Raw genomic sequence first — 17,351 nt, 5'->3', positions numbered from 1 at the left:
ACTCCGTATTTGTGATATCATGTGAACCTTCGCTTAGTTCGCTGCCGTCACTACTTTGTACATTCCTGTCGATCTTGATCAACATCATCAATTTACAGAGCTGAATTAAGATCAGAGCGAGCCGGACAAAAGACTAAAGGCTTTCCTGAAGCTTTAGCTTATATTAGTTTCTCTGAAGACCCATTTCCCAATATCCAGGCCCCTTAACCCCCACCAGTTGCAGACCGTCAGAATCTGACGTGCCCAGGGTTTTCTACCCCGTGGCTAGCGTATTCTAGCGAGCGGTGGGATCTTCCGAGCGAGTTCCGCGGTGCCGCTAGTTCAGGGAGTGCGCGGATCGTGGAGTTCCGGTGCAAGTTCCAGAATCCAAATGGAAGTGGGAGAAATCGATGGGCCGTCCCGTTCAACAAATATGGAACCTCGGACTAGAACGAGGTAATTATACTAATAAGCGATATTGGGATACCAGAGCCATCAATAATTACAAAGTAGACATGTCGGGGTGGCGAACCGAGATCAAAGTCGTTCTCCTGAGTACGCTAATACAAGAAGAGTAAAGAGAAGAAGCAAAAAGGAGGTCATAAGGGGGAGGGGTTACTTAGGTAAGATTAAGACCCATTGAAAGAACTAAAAAAAGGATAAAGAAAAAGTCAATGCAAAGAAGAAGGTTATAGATTATGTAAATATTGGAGTAAATATAGTAACTACTTAGGTACAGTAGGTCTACTGGGAGGACTTGAATCAAATTGTTTCGTGTATCAAGTAGAGTGAAGTAAAAGCCCTAGAGTGCACGAGGCGGTAAGTGGGAATATAGTAGACTCATTACATGTGACTTTGTTTCTCTCGTACAAAGACTTTCAAGGGTGAATATTCGATAGCTAAAGATAAAATTTGAGAAGCCTATCTATATTTACCTATACCTAGGTAATTACTACCTCGCAAGGGCGTAGGACCCGTAAAAGCATGACGGATAGGGGAGCCGAGTCACTGAAGCTTCCCCTACCCAGGGGTAAGTAAAGAGAAGAATCAGCATGTACTAGATAACTATCTAAGGACTGATTTGAGATTCCGAGGCTCAAAAATAAAATAAAAATGTTGACTAAATTACTTTCCTAGGTTGAAGTAAGAGCATCTAGAAGAATATATGTAGAAAATACGAATAAGAACCGGAGATCAAAACAGGGGGGAAAAGCTCGAAAAAAGTGTGGATTAAAGATTCCCTGAAGATCTCTATAAAATCTTCACCAACTCTCCATTTTTTAGATTTATTTTTTGACCTAATCTAACATTCTAAATACCTAGTATCTTACAAGTTCTTCTCTCTCAACTCCTTACTGCCCCGTTCTTGGCGATTTTGTGTGGACCGCCTCCCACTTCCGGCTTTCCAATTTCAATCCTTTTCTTCTTCCCCCCCCCCCGCTCCCTTAAGACCATTTCCTTCTTAACTGGTCTTCGAAAAGGAATATCTTCTTTAACAAGAAAAAAAAAGCAAAAAAAAAAAAGATACATCTTATCTAAACCCCTCTGCCCCCTTTTTCACGAGAGAACGTGCACGACTTTGCATCCGTGAGCGATTTTGAACTTGCGTTTTTCCCCTTTCGCCTCTCTCGCCTATTCCTCTTATTTTTATCCTGCTTCTACTCTCATGTCCCGATAGCCCCGGTATTTCGTTCGACCTTTCACGACCTACTTTTTGGTGTATTTGGATTTTTTGCATGTCCACATTCCTCGGTTCCTCGCCAAGGAATCCTCGTTCCTTAGCCATGAGTTATCAACAAGACATGTATCACGACCCTTCTGCGCGTTCCCCTGGCTCCCAGCGTCACCAACAACCCCTTCACCGTCAGCCCTCGCGCCAGTTTGACGCCTACGGTGCTATGCCTGTTAGCTTGTACGACGAACACCCCCAGATGGCCCGCTACGACACCCCCCGGCTGGAACGGTTGAATGCTCCGATGCACAACAATTCTTACGCCTATGACATTTCTGGTTCTCAGACCTGGAACCCGAACGGTTTCTCCAACTCCCAATCCCTGGGTGGTATCCGTTCGGCTTCCGCCAGCCTGAAGCCCACCTCCCGTGGTCGTGCCGGTCTCCCCACGGTGCGTTGCTAACCTGACTATTCTAATATGTTATTATCTTTTTAAGGCCCATATGCTGACGAGATTTTTTTTCAATAGACTTGGCTGGATCAGCAACCTGGTATGCCCGGCGCCTTTTCCAACCTCGGCCCTGGACCCATCCAGAGCACTGCGATGCGACCGGAACCATCGGCTTCGTCCGATGGAGATGACGAACTGATCCCAACCGCCATCGTCATCAAAAACATCCCTTTTGCCGTCAAGAAGGAGCAGTTGGTTCAGTTGATGACCGAACTAAGCCTGCCTCTTCCTTATGCGTTTAACTATCACTTTGATAACGGGGTTTTCCGTGGCTTGGCTTTTGCAAACTTTACCTCTGCCGAAGAGACTGCCACTGTGATTGAGGTTCTTAACCACTTTGAACTGCAAGGCCGGAAATTGCGCGTGGAATACAAGAAGATGTTGCCTTTGCAAGAGCGCGAGCGTATCGAGCGGGAGAAGCGTGAGCGCCGTGGCCAGCTTGAAGAGCAGCATCGTCCAATGGCTTCTGCTCAATTGCATACCCAGAGTTCGATGTCTTCGCTGACCTCGCATGTCCCGGCTACATCGCCTTCTCCTGTGTCCCAACGTGGTCAGAAACTAGGTGAGTGGGGCTGTTTACCCTGTCCGAACAGGTTGATCACTGACGACTTTTTCTCCCAAGATGTGGATTTGAATGATAGTACCACGTTGAATTTCTATTCCCAGCTCCTCTTGTTCAAGGAAGACACTGCCCGCGATTCCTTCATCTTCGCATCCAACTTGACCCCCTCTCAGCGCCGCACGGTTCACACTCTGGCTCACAACATGGGTTTGGCTCATGCCTCCCGTGGCAGTGGGGAACAACGCCAGGTTCAAGTATTCAAGGTTGCAGCAGGTTCCAATGTGAGCCCTCCCTTGTCGGCTATCCCCCCTGCTGGCCAATCCGACAATGGCCGGCGTGGATTGAACCGTGCCGCCACCATTGACTTTAGTGAGGCTCGCAACGAGGGTGCCCCCGGTGCCTTCAACACCCTCCGTGGCCAGACCTCGAGCTTCCTCGGTGTTATGGACTCTTCTAACAACTCCTACAACACCCAAAACCTCCGCGCAGCTAAGTCGTTCGCCGACTTGCGCTCCTACACCCCTTCCCCGGTGCCCTCTTCCGCGAGCTTCCCCGCTGCTATGCAGTCCAACGGAGCTCGCTTGCAGTACGACGGTACCTCCACTGGTACCTCGAACACCCCAACTCTTACTTCCGCGCCATCTGGTTCTTCTCTTGGTGTGCAGCGTGACGATGGACTGCTTGTCAACAGCCTAGGTGGACTTTCTTTGGGCACTGGTATCGGTGGCCCTAACGCGAGCCCCCGGAGACTGCGTGGTATGTTCTCCTGGGAGCAGGACAGCCAACCCTCTGCAGCTGGTACCATTGGCAGTAATCGCGGAATGGGTGTTGGATTTGACAACGCTCAGCAGGAGCGCATGCCCGTTCGTCAGCCGCGCGGTCCGACTCCTGACAAGGGTACCGGTTTCCGCCGTCAGAACGGACACCAGGCTCGTGGCAGCGATGAGCTGCGCGCCCAGTCCGGCGTTGAGATTATTGTGGAGTAGATGAATGATGCGACGATGGCGATACCACCCTGTTTATGCCAACATCTGATTTTGCCGCGAGACGAATACGACTTGTATCACGAGGCCCTTTTCTGCGAATTTAACCGGCTTACGAATTCGATGAGTCGATGAGGGATGATGTGAATGACCACCAAAAAAGACCGAGAAAACTCCATTGTTTCGCTCATCGAGCATATTTTAGACGTTTTATCTGGGGCAGCCCAGCTTGAACAACTTTTTGAATTTTTTATTTTTATTATTATTTTCGGTGGCAACCGTTGCTCTTTAACGCTCTGTGTTTTGGAACTTCTTTGCCCTGTTGATCAGTTTCTTACTCTTTACTCTTTTATTCTTTACCTTTTTTTTTATTTCCTCTACGATTGAAAGTTTCACTACTTTGCAAATGTTTCGTTCCTTGCAACACTGTCGGATCACGAATCCCGCCGCTTGGTGTATGTGAGGACATACGAAGAATGACCAAAAGACCCTGCCCCCGGGCAGGAAATACGACAACTCAGCATTTGCATATTCTTGCCTGTTTTAGTTCTGTACATGGGGGCGATATCTCTCGCATCTAATGTCTTGGCCCATTTTTTGAATTTCTGAACGCGCTAATTCCTCGAGTCGCACCTTCGCGCTCTAAGGTCCCGGCACCTGACGGTGACCTGCCCTTTTTTATGTCTTCTTCTCTTATTTTTCAACTTAAACAACACTCCTCCCCTCTTGTCTCTTTTCTTCACTTTCTTTCTGCGTCAATCTGAATGCGACCAAGATGACAAATGGCTAAAACTCTTTCGTCCGATATCTGCAGACTAATGGGGCTCATCATCGTCAATGTGAATTGATAGGTGACTCTTGAGTTCTGGTAGAGATGAGGACTGGTGGTTTGTGAAAATTCCATGGGTGCAACTTGTTTTTATTGGGAGGTGTTTCTGTTTTGTTCCTATGTCTTGATCGAGGATGGGCTTGTTCCTCGGTGCATTGTGGAGTGCGGCAGAGGGACCCGTGGACTTCTTGCAAGGTTTTTGTACTCGTTTTCTTGACTATTGTATCTTTTATTACTCTAAAATCAATTTACTAGATCTGTCAATCTTTGTACTTGCATACGTATACCCATACGGGCTGCACCTAGGCAGATATCCATGGACAATATATCCAGCTCTCCAGGGCTTATACGGTCCAGCAAGACCCCCTACCAAACCAAGATTAGAGCTACGAGTACCTAGGCATGGACAGATGGATATTATACCTAGTTATCTAGCCCTTATGTCCTTGTGTCCTTGTGGATACCTATTCATCTCAAGTGACCATGGCCAGCTCCACGGCTATCTAGGTCATCTCGCGTCCATAGGAACTTCGGACCCTGCAGCGCTGCTCCGTGTGCCGATCCCACTCGGGCACGTTTTGCCAAGTCCAAGTGGGCTGCATCTGATCTACTACTCACCTCCAGACCCCAGAAGCTGCATAGTTGGGCGTCGAACGAATAGAAACTCTTGGAACTTTTTAAACTAGTCTCGGCTTCGGTGACTAGGTACAATCTAGGTATCGTATTTTCTCTGACGGGTGGAGTTTTCTTATTTCAAGTGCCGCCACTTTCATGAGGGCACAGGCTCACTGCTCACTGAGTGCTCAGTGATTATGATTGGCTGCTCAGTGCTCATTGATTACTCATCTATTAAGCAGTCCTAAAGGAGCATTCGGCCCCACAATGCTTATTGTATGAACTACTTTTTGATGCCCTAATCATGTCGCTGTTTCTGAAGTTGCTCTATCTTTCAATTCACCCCCCTCAAAAATGGATTTAGGCATTACTCGCCATAGCCACCTCATCAAATTTGATAAACACAACAGACCGTTCAGCTTGTTGCGGAAGCATAGTCGCATATACCCACAATAATTTAACAGGAGCGCCTTGAGCTCCTCCTTAGACGTATTAGGTGGTAGGTTGCCTATATAAAGTGTGCTGTAATAGGGGCTAAGACAATTAGGAATGATCTCAAGCTCCTTAGTCTATACCCCTCCTAGGCGCCGAGAGCTGTATCATAATTTTCTTTAAGCTCATCGAGCTCTTTTGCGCGCATGCTATCAGCTTCTTTGATTGCTGTCTTTAACTTGGTCATACCCGCCTCAAGCCTACTTTTGCTCTAGGAAAGATCCTTGGTAGTCTTTTGGTGAGTTGATAAGTCGAATAGACGGATGGGACGATTTTCCTACGTATTTCCCAGCTCTGCTTGTAGTTCGATAATGATGTTCTTCAGCTTAGCATACTCCTCGGCAGTCTCATTTGCCCTCTTGTTCAACCAAGCTTGTAGGGCCTCGATATAGAAATTCTTTTACATGAGCGCTTACTTATTTTATGAAACTATATGCTTTGTTTCAAGGTCGTGGGTCGATAGCTTATCAAGTGCATCTAGAGGGCGATCTATATCAGATAAGGGGGCTTTAATTAGTTCAGGAAGTTCGAGATGCTCACTATCATTTCCCGGAGAGGACGAGGTCCTATTGTTTAGTCTTTTAATCTTAAGAAGTCGAAGAAGTATGGCTTCATTTGCTGGTCTTCGTATGCATAGGGAATCTTCATTGAGAATGTTGATCGTACTGGAATGAAGGAAAATGTAAGACGTAGAAGACCGACAAACTGCTGGATGCGTGTCACATGGATGGCGAGCTGCGATTAAACTTTCTTGTGCGAATATATCGAGGCCCCAGGCAGCGATAAAACGCTAGACATGGTTCTAGGTAATTTGGGGCAACTTCCCTCATTCAACGTTCCTTCCACGATGGCCTCCTTTTTGAGTCTATTATCTCTCATCATGGAGTTCCTTCGTAGGCTTTTTCACCAACCGGAGCCAAGTCTCCACACTGGCTGGAATATGTGTAAGTCATGCCTCTTGAAATACGCTCATTGTTTTCGACATTACTCGATTTTAATCAGTACTCTCTGGCCTCTCCTCTCACATGCTCACGGGCAGCGACTGTCCAAGAACTTGCAAGTATACTTGATGAAAACCGAGTCGTCAATGTCCGAGGGACACCCGCATCTGGAAAATCAGTCCTGGCGGGTCTCCTTCATCGGTATTACCTTGAACAGAACATCCCAGCTGTATTGATTATGGGCTGGCCGCAAAATCGAACCCACAATTACAAAGTAATCCTTGTTCACGAGGCCGCAAACGCGGGCCTTGCGTTGTCCTATCAATCGCTTCATGATGCTGATATTGTCTTTATCTTGGATGAGGCTCAGATGTCGTGGGGTGATTACGGCCTTTGGCTCGGCTTGATAAAATCTCAAAGTGGTCGTGCAGGCCGTGAAGGACCAAGAATCGCCCTGTTCTCCTCGTATGGAAGCCCCGAAGGAGGCCCGCCCGAAAACCAATACGGATCAGGAAGCCTACTTGGATTTTTCGGTGTCCCACAGCGCGTGGGTATCACTTCCTCAAGCCTCGAGGACTCTCCGAATATCTCGCTGTTCTACAGCCGGGAGGAGTTTCAGGATGTTGTCGCCCTCACGTGTCAAAATGAGCAGTATCTCAAGCTCGACCAGAGTGCTCAGGAATACCTGTTTAATCTCACCAGTGGACATCCGGGAGCCGTGGATGGTATTCTACGCATGCTGATGAAGTTATACCGATCTGAGTTAATATCGGGACGTCAACCATCGATCGAGGAGTCGCATATTAGGAAAACCTTTTGTGAAAGGCAGGTTGCATTTAAGCATTTGAAATACTCAGCAGTTCATCGCTCATTCGTGGATCCGACAAAGCTTACACCTGAGGCGAGGCATACCTTGAGGAAAGTTCTCTTCAATGGAAGTATTATTCGAGATATGAAAGACCCTGGAATAAGCACATGCTACAAGATAGGTTGGATCCATACCGAGGCCCTCGACTCTTCATCATCACATATAATTTGCGTGCTTCCTACAAACCTTCATGCCATGTGAGTACCATATTATTATAATTTCTTATCGAAGTTCTCCTTAACCAAATTGAATAGGTATATCGAGTTTGAACTCGCAGACCGACATTTCCAATTTCCGTGTGAACGATTCCCCGATATTGCGTCTCTGGCTGAAGCCACGATTAGAAGTTTCTCTCGTAGAAATCTACAAGCAACATCGCAGTCTTCGAGGACTGGCCCGGGTGCCATCAAACGTCCGCTCGAAGCTACGTACCAGGACGAGTTTTATCGGGCTATCCACCACGTTCTGGGATATTCAGCGGACATTACTAGTGAATGGTCTCCAGATGGACTGGGTCGTATTGATTTCAGACTGGGTAGCATGAGGTGGGGATTCGAGCTACTCAGAGAGGGCGATAGGCTTACCGAGCATTGCCAGAGGTTCGTAGTCAATGGCTCGTATTCGAAATGGATCACGAATGACCTACTTCGAGACTGGCTGATCATCGACTTTAGGACGTCTCGGCCGAAGCCATATATCAGTAAGTATCTCCAAGACACACCCACATTGGCTGAAATCGCTCATACAAGTATAGATCAGTCCAACACGAGACTATGGCATGTGCTCTTTGTTGACAACTTTTCAGAGGCTGAGATTTTAGACCAGGATAACAACACCATTGTAAGTCAGATTTGTCTGACCGGCTGAAAATTTCCGATGTGGTACCTGGGTACTACATATATTATTAGGTAAATTTGAATTTCTCGATTGCTCAGTCCTCTGCGTGATCATAGTAAAGTAGGCATCAAGGCACCAAGGCATCAAGGCACCAAAAAAATATTTAGGACCCAAAACCCAACGCCGCAACCCATATGTTGTCCACCCATTTGACCCAATCCATGAACATGTCTAATTGTTACTGAAGATGGCCTTACTAAATGCACTGAATACCGGACACCATCTCCGCCACCATCATCGTATAGTATTGAAAATGCTCCAAAAACGACGAAAACGTTTCAGAAGAACTAGGAGAAGTTACTCAAGCATATAGATCTTCTTACACCGAAGCTACAGAGGGCGCTTACACATCTCTGCCGCCTTTCCCGGTAACTCCAGGAAGAGCTTTAATTATGCAAAGATATAGTTGAGCATATTAGGGTTGCGCAAGAACCACTTCGCCGCCCAAAAACTAAACGACACCTTAAAAGGGCTTAGGATACTGGTGTATTATGTGCATGTGATGCAAATCGCGCAACTACAACTAGGAAAGCCAAAGAAGATGCGGCAAAAGAGAGGAAGTGGGTAAAAGAGTATATAAAAAAAGATATGGTTATGACCCATAACAGCAGGATCAGGAGGAGGTTGAGAGATAGAGGAGGAAAAGGTGGAAGATAGATCAAGAGACCATCCATCATTAGTGGCGGCGGTAGAGATATATATCTCTATATTTTGAACGGATACGGCGTGAATGCATAGAATAGGTGGAATTGATGGTTATAGTGTGGTTCTTTAAAATTGACGGCTACGATGTCTCACTGATAACCCCCCATGAGTGTCACCTGATACTCAGTGAGCAAAAGCGGCGAGATAGTGAGCACTAATACAGAAGAGCAACGCCAAGAAGTGTATGGTACATAGGTACAGAGCTGTCCAGTGGGAATACACCATGGCTATCAGAAATCAACTCGTGATATCATGCGACGCGCCTTCATGCCAGAGGTGAATGGTTGTGGAGTGTGATTTTGCCAATGACAAAGTATCTAGGTAGTAAAAAAAAGAATAATCCATGGATATCTACCTAGGTAGGTGCCGATAAGAGCCAATCTTGAAAATCGAAAACAAATCGCCATCATTGATACAAGAGGGAACTACAAGGATTAGAGACGGAATCAGAAGTAGAATTTCCCGGATATCCCCCATTTCCCATTACAGCGCCCTAAGACATAAGATAAACAAAAAAAGTGAAGCATAATAGCCAGGGGAATAGTCAGACACGCCGTGATAAAAGAGTTGAAAGAAACGGATCGGATAAGGTTATGCCTGGCATCAGCGACCATCAACGCCAGCGCATCATCTCCAGCCTTTGGCCAGTTTCCATTTCAAAGTTAATTTTCGTTTTACCCGTTTAAAGCTCGGGCTTGCCCTTTTTCTTCTGCTCGACCTTGAGAAGGAGAGCACGGTTGATGCGGGGCAGAACACCACCGAAGGCGATGGTGGCGCGGATGAGCGTGTCCAACTCCTCATCACCACGAATGGCCAGCTGCAAGTGGCGGGGGGTGATACGCTTGACCTTCAGGTCCTTGGCGGCGTTGCCGGCAAGTTCCAGGACTTCGGCAGTCAGGTACTCGAGGACAGCAGTAACGTAGACGGCGGCTATTTTGAAGGGTCCATCAGCTTATTGTTTCGACAAGGTATTGTAGGGTGATGGGTGAGTCATACCTTTGGCACCGACACGCATCTTGTTCTGGGTGTTGTTCTTGAGGAAACGCTTGACACGACCACAGGGGAACTAGAAAGAATAAATAATCCATGTTAGCATAATTCTTCATTGCCGGGAAGACAATAAATCGATGCGACCGTGAACTCATATCAGGTGAGACAGATATGCGATAAAGAAATCGTGATATTGAATTAGAATAGTTCGCATCATCTCAGCAATGAGGGGGATTCCTAAATAGACGCGTCACAAGTATCTGTAGATCGAGGGGATGGACCCATAATCGCACATCATCTCATCCACAATATAGGCAACGGTTGCGCGACGATAATTAGAAAGCACTGACCTGCAGACCAGCCTTTGCGCTGTGAGACTTCTGAGCCTTCCCCGCAGAGTCCTTGGAACCACCCTTTCCGCCAATGGACTTTCCCTTTCCACCAGGCATTTTTGAGATAATCTGAGTCGCGAGTTTGTGGAGTGTAGGTTGGATGAGGTCCGCAGGTGACCTAGTAAAAGACCTGATGGAGGGGGGATTAAATGGCGGGCGGGGACGCGTCTTGTTGATGGATGGAGAGGTGAGAAATGTCACAATCCGCTCTGTGCTAAAGTCTTGCGACCGCGGGCCGGCGCTAGTCCCAATTAGGCAACCATATCAAGGTCGCCCAGACTCCTGCAGCAGAGGCAGGCACAACGACTGGGAGAAGTAAGACCTCCAAGGTAGGACGAATCACTGGATCAGGGTTCTGTAATAATTTCAGACCATCAAATCTGCCTGAGTTAGTTCCATGAATATCAGTTATATTGTTTCTGGTGTGGAAGGTCCGTCAAGTAGAAAGCCCGTTTGCGGACCCTCCACCATAAGCTTGGTTCAATTTTGGGCCCGTATATTGGACTTAGGAATTAGTCTTGGGGTTCCATTCCATAGCTGAGAGTTCTGATAGTTAGTCCAGTGGATTGCACTGCCTATCAACTGGTTGTAGCAACCGATTCTGCTGAGGTCGAGTTGAAATGCAGTTTGATGAAAGCGCAGATGTCAGGTGGAGTAGTTTACACGTGACGGGAAGAATAATTGATCCGTTTCCATCACGCCAGGTGTTCTACAGAACATTCGAGATTTGCTATCTCTCTCCTATCTCCATCTCATTCCCTAGGCATTCACAAAGAGAATACTCGACAAAATGGTTTCCGCTCAAGTGTATGTATTCTGATCTATCGTTCGGATCCTAATAATCATGATTTCACCAACTGATCCCTCGGCGCAGTACAAACCTTGCCATCATCTTGGTGATGATGCAGTTGTCCAAGAAGATTCCATTCGAGGACCCGGATGTTCTTCTTCTTGTGCGCGGCATGTACATCTTGTCCAACGTGCTGATTCTGGGAATCTATCTCTACACGCAATCCAAGGTCAATGCGAAAAAGGGTATGTGGATACATCCCCATTAATTGAGACGTGGTCACATGTTCAAACGCTAATCTTTTTTTATATTGCAGATATGACGACCCTCAAGTACGTTGAGCCTGCGCAGATGGGCAGTGGTGAGGAGCCCAAGCCCGTGACCACCACTGTCATGGACTATGACAAGGCACAGCTCCGCCAGCTGATGCGCAGCCAGCTGATGGGTGTCGGCATGATGTGTGTGATGCACCTGTACATGAAGTACACCAACCCTCTGCTTATCCAGTCGATCATCCCTCTCAAGGGTGCAATTGAGGCCAACCTGGTCAAGATCCACATCTTTGGCAAGCCTGCCACTGGCGATCTGTCGCGTCCCTTCAAGAGCTCCGGCGGCTTCATGGCCCAGGGCCAGCCCAAGAGCGACAAGGCCTCTATCGAGGCTGCCGAGAAGAACTACCGTGGTGGTGTTAAGGAGGAATAATTGCAAAATGCATGGAGATCGAGATTCGAATCGTTATTCCTTTTTCTATATCCGCTGACTTCTTTTTGCTTCGCTGGGGTTACCTTTTCATGAAGAGAATGTCGAAGTGCTCTTGCGCTTGATTCGCTTCATCCATGCCTGAATGTACAATATCCTTAACTGTCACGCTCCGGATATCCTTAGAAGCGAAAGTTGTGTGTACATTGTAATACTTTCTTGACCCATCTTTCTTTTCAGAGTTCCTCCTAGTGTAATATGTCCGTTCAGATGTTGTTGAGTATGACTGATCGAGTGGTTCGACGAGGTTGAATATCCGAGATGCCGTAGATTTCATGACTTTGCCCAGGTGCAAAGCATGTCTCTCCATCAAACATAAGGCACGGAACTCGGCGATAGAATTCCTATCACACTTCCATCACCATCCAGTTTCTTGATTTCAAGGAAAATAGCATGTAATGAGATCTCGGTGACAACGACAAATGATCATGTAACTTCTTAGTAAAACTAAGCATTAGCTTATCCCGTGTAGTCCGGCGGATGAGATACCGGTGAATGTTTTTAGGGCGTGGACCACTTCTTATGCTGCTTTGGCCCACCGCAGCCTGTTTTCAGTTATGGAGCCACAACCTCAGAGATGTGGACTGATTTTTTCCTTTTAAAAAATAATAATAATTAGGCATCTCTAGTGTTTTCTAGTGATTCCCCAATGGCACAGATGAATATAGAATGATAGACCTTAACCAGATGTTACTAAATATGGCCCCAGTCATGTCATCATCGTTTGTGCCCCTCCTAATGCTAGTACAGCCCTAGAACTATCTAGACTTATCCTTCGTCATACCTGCCCATTATATTCTTACTTTGTCCCGATAGCTTCCCATGAAATTATCGTAGATATTATCGGAAGGCATAGATCTAGCAAAAGGATAACCTAAACAGCTCCGAGGCAATTGGGGACCTAGGATAAACCCGAGGTAAATACTGTACTCTTATTGGATAATATCACATGAGGGGTAAGTAAATATAAAAAGATTAAAAACTTCCTGAATTCCCCGGTGTATGAAACCGGAAAGGGTTGCTGGGGAAAGGTAAGCGGTAACTATCGGCAAAGCCTTCTATTTCTCCCCGATCTGGGGGTTGTGGTAGTGGTGTAGTTGTGGGTTGTTTAGCCCCATCCTGGTTGTTCGGTGTAGAAGGTGAGTGGCTCGTTGCGTCAGTCCACGGGTCTGCCCATTTCCCAAGGTTCATTCTTAACACCCCTCCTTCCTCTTTTTTCTTCCCTTCTTTCTCTCCATCATCCATCCATCAATAACAATCTTTCACTTTCAAAAGGTATTTTATCTTCATCTTCCTCTTCTTCCTTCCATCTACTCACACTTCTCTAGCATTCCTCATCTTCACAATGGCTGTCCCCAAGGTCGGTATCAACGGTTTCGGCCGTATTGGTCGCATTGTCTTCCGCAATGCCATCAACCACGGTGATGTTGACATCGTCGCTGTCAACGACCCCTTCATTGAGGTTCACTACGCTGCCTACATGCTCAAGTACGACAGCACCCACGGCCAGTTCAAGGGTACCATCGAGGTCGATGGCACCAACGGCCTGATTGTCAACGGCAAGAAGATCCGCTTCCACGCTGAGCGTGACCCCGCCAACATCCCCTGGTCCGAGACCGGTGCCACCTACGTTGTTGAGTCCACCGGTGTTTTCACCACCACCGAGAAGGCCTCCGCTCACTTGAAGGGTGGTGCCAAGAAGGTCATCATCTCCGCTCCCTCCGCTGATGCCCCCATGTTCGTTATGGGTGTCAACAACGAGGAGTACAAGAAGGACCTCACCGTCATCTCCAACGCATCTTGCACCACTAACTGCTTGGCTCCTCTCGCCAAGGTCATCAACGACAAGTTCGGTATCGTTGAGGGTCTCATGACCACCATCCACTCCTACACCGCCACCCAGAAGACCGTTGACGGTCCCTCCGCCAAGGACTGGCGTGGTGGCCGTACTGCGGCCCAGAACATCATCCCCTCTTCCACCGGTGCCGCCAAGGCTGTCGGCAAGGTCATCCCTGCCCTTAACGGCAAGCTGACCGGTATGTCCATGCGTGTCCCTACCGCCAACGTCTCCGTTGTCGACCTTACCTGCAAGCTTGAGAAGGCTGCCACCTACGAGGAGATCAAGGCTGTCGTCAAGGCTGCCTCTGAGAACGAGCTTAAGGGTGTCCTCGGATACACTGAGGATGATATTGTCTCCACTGATGTCATCGGTGACGACAACTCCTCCGTCTTCGATGCCAAGGCCGGTATTGCCCTCAACTCTACCTTCGTCAAGCTTGTTGCCTGGTACGACAATGAGTGGGGTTACTCCCGCCGTGTTGTTGACCTGATTGCCTACATCTCCAAGGTCGACGGCCAGTAGATTTCGGGACTGAGTCCAGGAGTCTTCCTTGAGGTACGGAGTTGAGGATAGTCGCTTATGTCATGCGGCTATTATGACTTACTGCCCTGATCGCAAAACCACCTGATAACGTCACAATAATGAACCATAAATTTCTTTCATGTTATAAAACATTTTCTCATTGCACTTCTAAAATTGTAGTCGATTATAGATAGTCTAGAGAAATGAGGTTAGAATAGAGTCAAAGCTCAGTCAGCTGATTTGGCACTAGTTTTTCCCCTCTCGTTATATTTCCACTGTATCGTACTTTTGTTGAATAGCTTCATCCATTCGTCCCTGCTTCAAAAGTCGTGCCACACTAAAATCTTAGGTAGTTGAAATCCTCACCTGGGCAATCGATGACCCAACTGATCAACCAAAAAAAAAAAAATAGTATGGAGCTGTGACAGTCGATAGGAGATAGGAGACAATTCTATTATTTCCTCTCTTTTTCTTCAGATAGAATCCCTAGACCCCATTCCAGGCTATTTTCTGATCAATTATAGATTCAATATTTATCAGTCTCGATGCACTCATAACCCTGATGTATTAGTATTTGCAAGGTAGTCAATATTTAGATGTTCCAACCTTGGAAGGTTGTATTGCTTCCAGGGACCTAATCTCCCCTCTGGGGGATGTTAGAAACAGACTCGTTATGGACGGTGGGGTAAACCATTTGAACAGTGACATATATATTTAACAACAACATGGAAGCAATATATAGAGTGAATAGAGGACTAAAAATTTAGGTTTAGAGTAGTAACACTGGGAAGATGTACTTCCAAGGGTTTCAAAGTTACTAGATCGAGGCGTAAATGAAATGCCTCGTGAAGCTTGAGCGGGGAATTTAGTCAAATCCGTTTTTAGATTTTGGAAATTTAGCCAAATCCGTATTTTTTACGTGATACATACTACAGATTGAATGCGTAGATATGAGATTCCGGGAAACGTTCACTATTTCTGCCCTAATTGTCCCACCGCCTGCTGCTTCCCTCCGGGGGCCACTGCCGTGGAGGCGGACAGTCTAGCCCGAGTCTGTATCCATAGGCTCTAAATCTGGTTCTATCTCTTCATATTTCATCCCTTCATCTTGAAAGCGTTGACTACGTTGCTGCTGGAGTGACCGGATAAGTGCTCCTGGAGATCCCTGTGATGTAGGCCAAGCATGAGCAACAGGAGGAGTCTGGACACGACCAAGGTGCTGAGATCGTCGGCGATAGACATCAGCCAACCGCATCTCGAGTGTTATACTATGCTTGAGTTTGAACCGCTCAAAGTCAAACGATTCCTTAAACATAACCCCTTCAAGGGACCGAACGCGTGATATCGCAACATATGTGAGGCCTAGACAGAAGTCAGGTTTCTTGATTCTCAATACTGCTTATAGTACTGTTAGCCCCTGCGCCTTATGGATGGTTATCGCGTAGGCAAGGGCCATTGGGAACTGCGATCGGCTACATGCAACCGAATTCAACGTGAAGTCCCGACGAGATGCTAGAATCGGGACAATCCTCCTCCTTTCAGGCTCGGAGTTAGGAAAAAAACCTGGGCCAGAGTAGGTGTCAAAATCAATTAGCAGAGCTAGAGGTTGAGTCAATCTAGGATCAGTAGTCGACGCCGGCCACACAATATCAGTAACAGTGCCAAATGCACCGTTTACTAAACCGTACGCAGTCCAAAGGTTCTTAGTTAGCATCACGCGGGATCCAATCGAGATGCTTAGGGTTTCTAGTAGATTCCCGGCATCATCACTTGAAGCAGTTTTTGCGGCTTGACCACCTATGCTTATAGCATCAATTCTGATCACTGGTGAACGTAACTCTTGTAGGCGTTGTATATTAAACTTGTTAACCTCATCATGGGTAGCAAAGATTCGAATTGCTGTATCAAACCAGTGAACCTCCTCTTCTGTAAGCATAGGCTGTGCACGAGTTGAAAATAAGGCCTAATCTTCTTTTATGATAACACTATTTCGTACGTGGTCTAAAGCCTGGCGGAATAGAAAGGTAGCATCACCTTGCTGGCGCATGATGGTAGTCAATTCAATTGTTTTGTTGAAGCTATGGTAAGCTTCCCGGCCAGCAATTAGGTCAATAGTAGCAAGCTCATGTGTATCGAATAGTGGTTTTGCCATAACTGGTGGTAGTTGGTAAAAGTCGCCGGCGAGGATAATATTGTAAGGGTTAGAGTCCAATGCGGTTGGGCTACCGTAAACAAGAGAAGAACTATTATGAGAAGGCTACCAGAGGACGGAGGTGTGGGTGTGGTATCCCATAGGGCTCAATTCCCCTAGGGTAAATTGGGGACAAGAACAACTCTTGAACTCCTTCAAGAGTCCAAAGACCTCAGAGAGTTAAATACATCAGGAAGTGGCAAATCTCTAACTAGCTTATCCGGGGAACCCCTACTTCCCTGACAGCTGGTTCAGCCAGCTTATGTAGAGAGTCCATTGCCTCTCTCAGCCTTCGTGCAACCCACGCCGTTACAAATATTCAGACCACCAAATGGTTCGTCGCGTATAAAGATCTCCCTACATCTTCGATTAATCCAAAACATGGTAGAAATACCAATCATAGATTTCTCGTCGATAATAAGATATCTAGTATGGCGGAAGTCAGACTATAATGATAATAAATGACTAGGTGAAAGCGGTTGATATTGCGATAGATAGACATGTTCATTGGGTTGGGTAAACCCATACCCAACCCAACCCAACCCACAATGGGCTGGGTATGGGTCAGAAATTTTACCCAAAACCCATATGGGTTGGGTATGGGTTTGAAGTAAAACCCACACCCAGCCCATAAACCCATCTTTTTGCCAAGACTTTTATTTCACGTGATATTTGTCACCTAGTTAGTACTAGATTGAGGCAAAAATTAGGCACTAAGGCACTAATTACCCTAATTTAGTTTAGGTTGAGGCGAAAATCAGGCATTAAGGCATCAAAAATACCCATATGGGACCCATACCCAACCCATGCACA

The 17,351-nt window shown here is 46.8% G+C and overlaps 6 protein-coding genes across 6 annotated transcripts; 4 read left to right on the top strand and 2 right to left on the bottom strand.

Moving 5' to 3' along the window:
• Positions 1-1,781: 1,781 nt before the first annotated feature.
• Positions 1,782-3,710, top strand: N7495_001372 (uncharacterized protein; the record flags this gene model as incomplete). The annotated part of the gene is made up of 2 exons (XM_057204042.1): positions 1,782-2,102; positions 2,181-3,710. 2 exons carry the CDS (start codon positions 1,782-1,784, stop codon positions 3,708-3,710), a joined length of 1,851 nt encoding a protein of 616 aa, XP_057068115.1.
• A 2,884-nt stretch (positions 3,711-6,594) lies between these two features.
• On the top strand, positions 6,595-8,319 carry N7495_001371 (uncharacterized protein; the record flags this gene model as incomplete). The annotated part of the gene is made up of 2 exons (XM_057204041.1): positions 6,595-7,649; positions 7,707-8,319. 2 exons carry the CDS (start codon positions 6,595-6,597, stop codon positions 8,317-8,319), a joined length of 1,668 nt encoding a protein of 555 aa, XP_057068114.1.
• A 1,417-nt stretch (positions 8,320-9,736) lies between these two features.
• Positions 9,737-10,493, bottom strand: htz1 (histone H2AZ; the record flags this gene model as incomplete). Its single annotated transcript, XM_057204040.1, has 3 exons — positions 9,737-9,984; positions 10,051-10,120; positions 10,395-10,493. 3 exons carry the CDS (start codon positions 10,491-10,493, stop codon positions 9,737-9,739), a joined length of 417 nt encoding a protein of 138 aa, XP_057068113.1.
• Positions 10,494-11,226: 733 nt separating this feature from the next.
• Positions 11,227-11,928, top strand: N7495_001369 (PHO88 family protein; the record flags this gene model as incomplete). The annotated part of the gene is made up of 3 exons (XM_057204039.1): positions 11,227-11,243; positions 11,311-11,471; positions 11,543-11,928. 3 exons carry the CDS (start codon positions 11,227-11,229, stop codon positions 11,926-11,928), a joined length of 564 nt encoding a protein of 187 aa, XP_057068112.1.
• Positions 11,929-13,330: 1,402 nt separating this feature from the next.
• Positions 13,331-14,347, top strand: gpdA (glyceraldehyde 3-phosphate dehydrogenase GpdA; the record flags this gene model as incomplete). Its single annotated transcript, XM_057204038.1, has 1 exon — positions 13,331-14,347. One exon carries the CDS (start codon positions 13,331-13,333, stop codon positions 14,345-14,347), a length of 1,017 nt encoding a protein of 338 aa, XP_057068111.1.
• A 1,042-nt stretch (positions 14,348-15,389) lies between these two features.
• N7495_001367 (uncharacterized protein) lies at positions 15,390-16,394 on the bottom strand (the record flags this gene model as incomplete). Its single annotated transcript, XM_057204037.1, has 3 exons — positions 15,390-15,709; positions 15,911-16,310; positions 16,344-16,394. The coding sequence occupies 3 exons, from the start codon at positions 16,392-16,394 to the stop codon at positions 15,390-15,392; spliced, it is 771 nt and encodes a 256-aa protein (XP_057068110.1).
• Positions 16,395-17,351: the final 957 nt, after the last annotated feature.

The sequence above is a fragment of the Penicillium taxi genome (assembly GCF_028828555.1).
Source record: "Penicillium taxi strain IBT 34144 chromosome Unknown utg000001l_segment0_segment0, whole genome shotgun sequence".
NCBI lineage: Eukaryota > Fungi > Ascomycota > Eurotiomycetes > Eurotiales > Aspergillaceae > Penicillium > Penicillium taxi.
The sequence above is the reverse complement of the archived record's forward strand: the minus strand, read 5'-3'. Positions and strand labels throughout refer to the sequence as shown.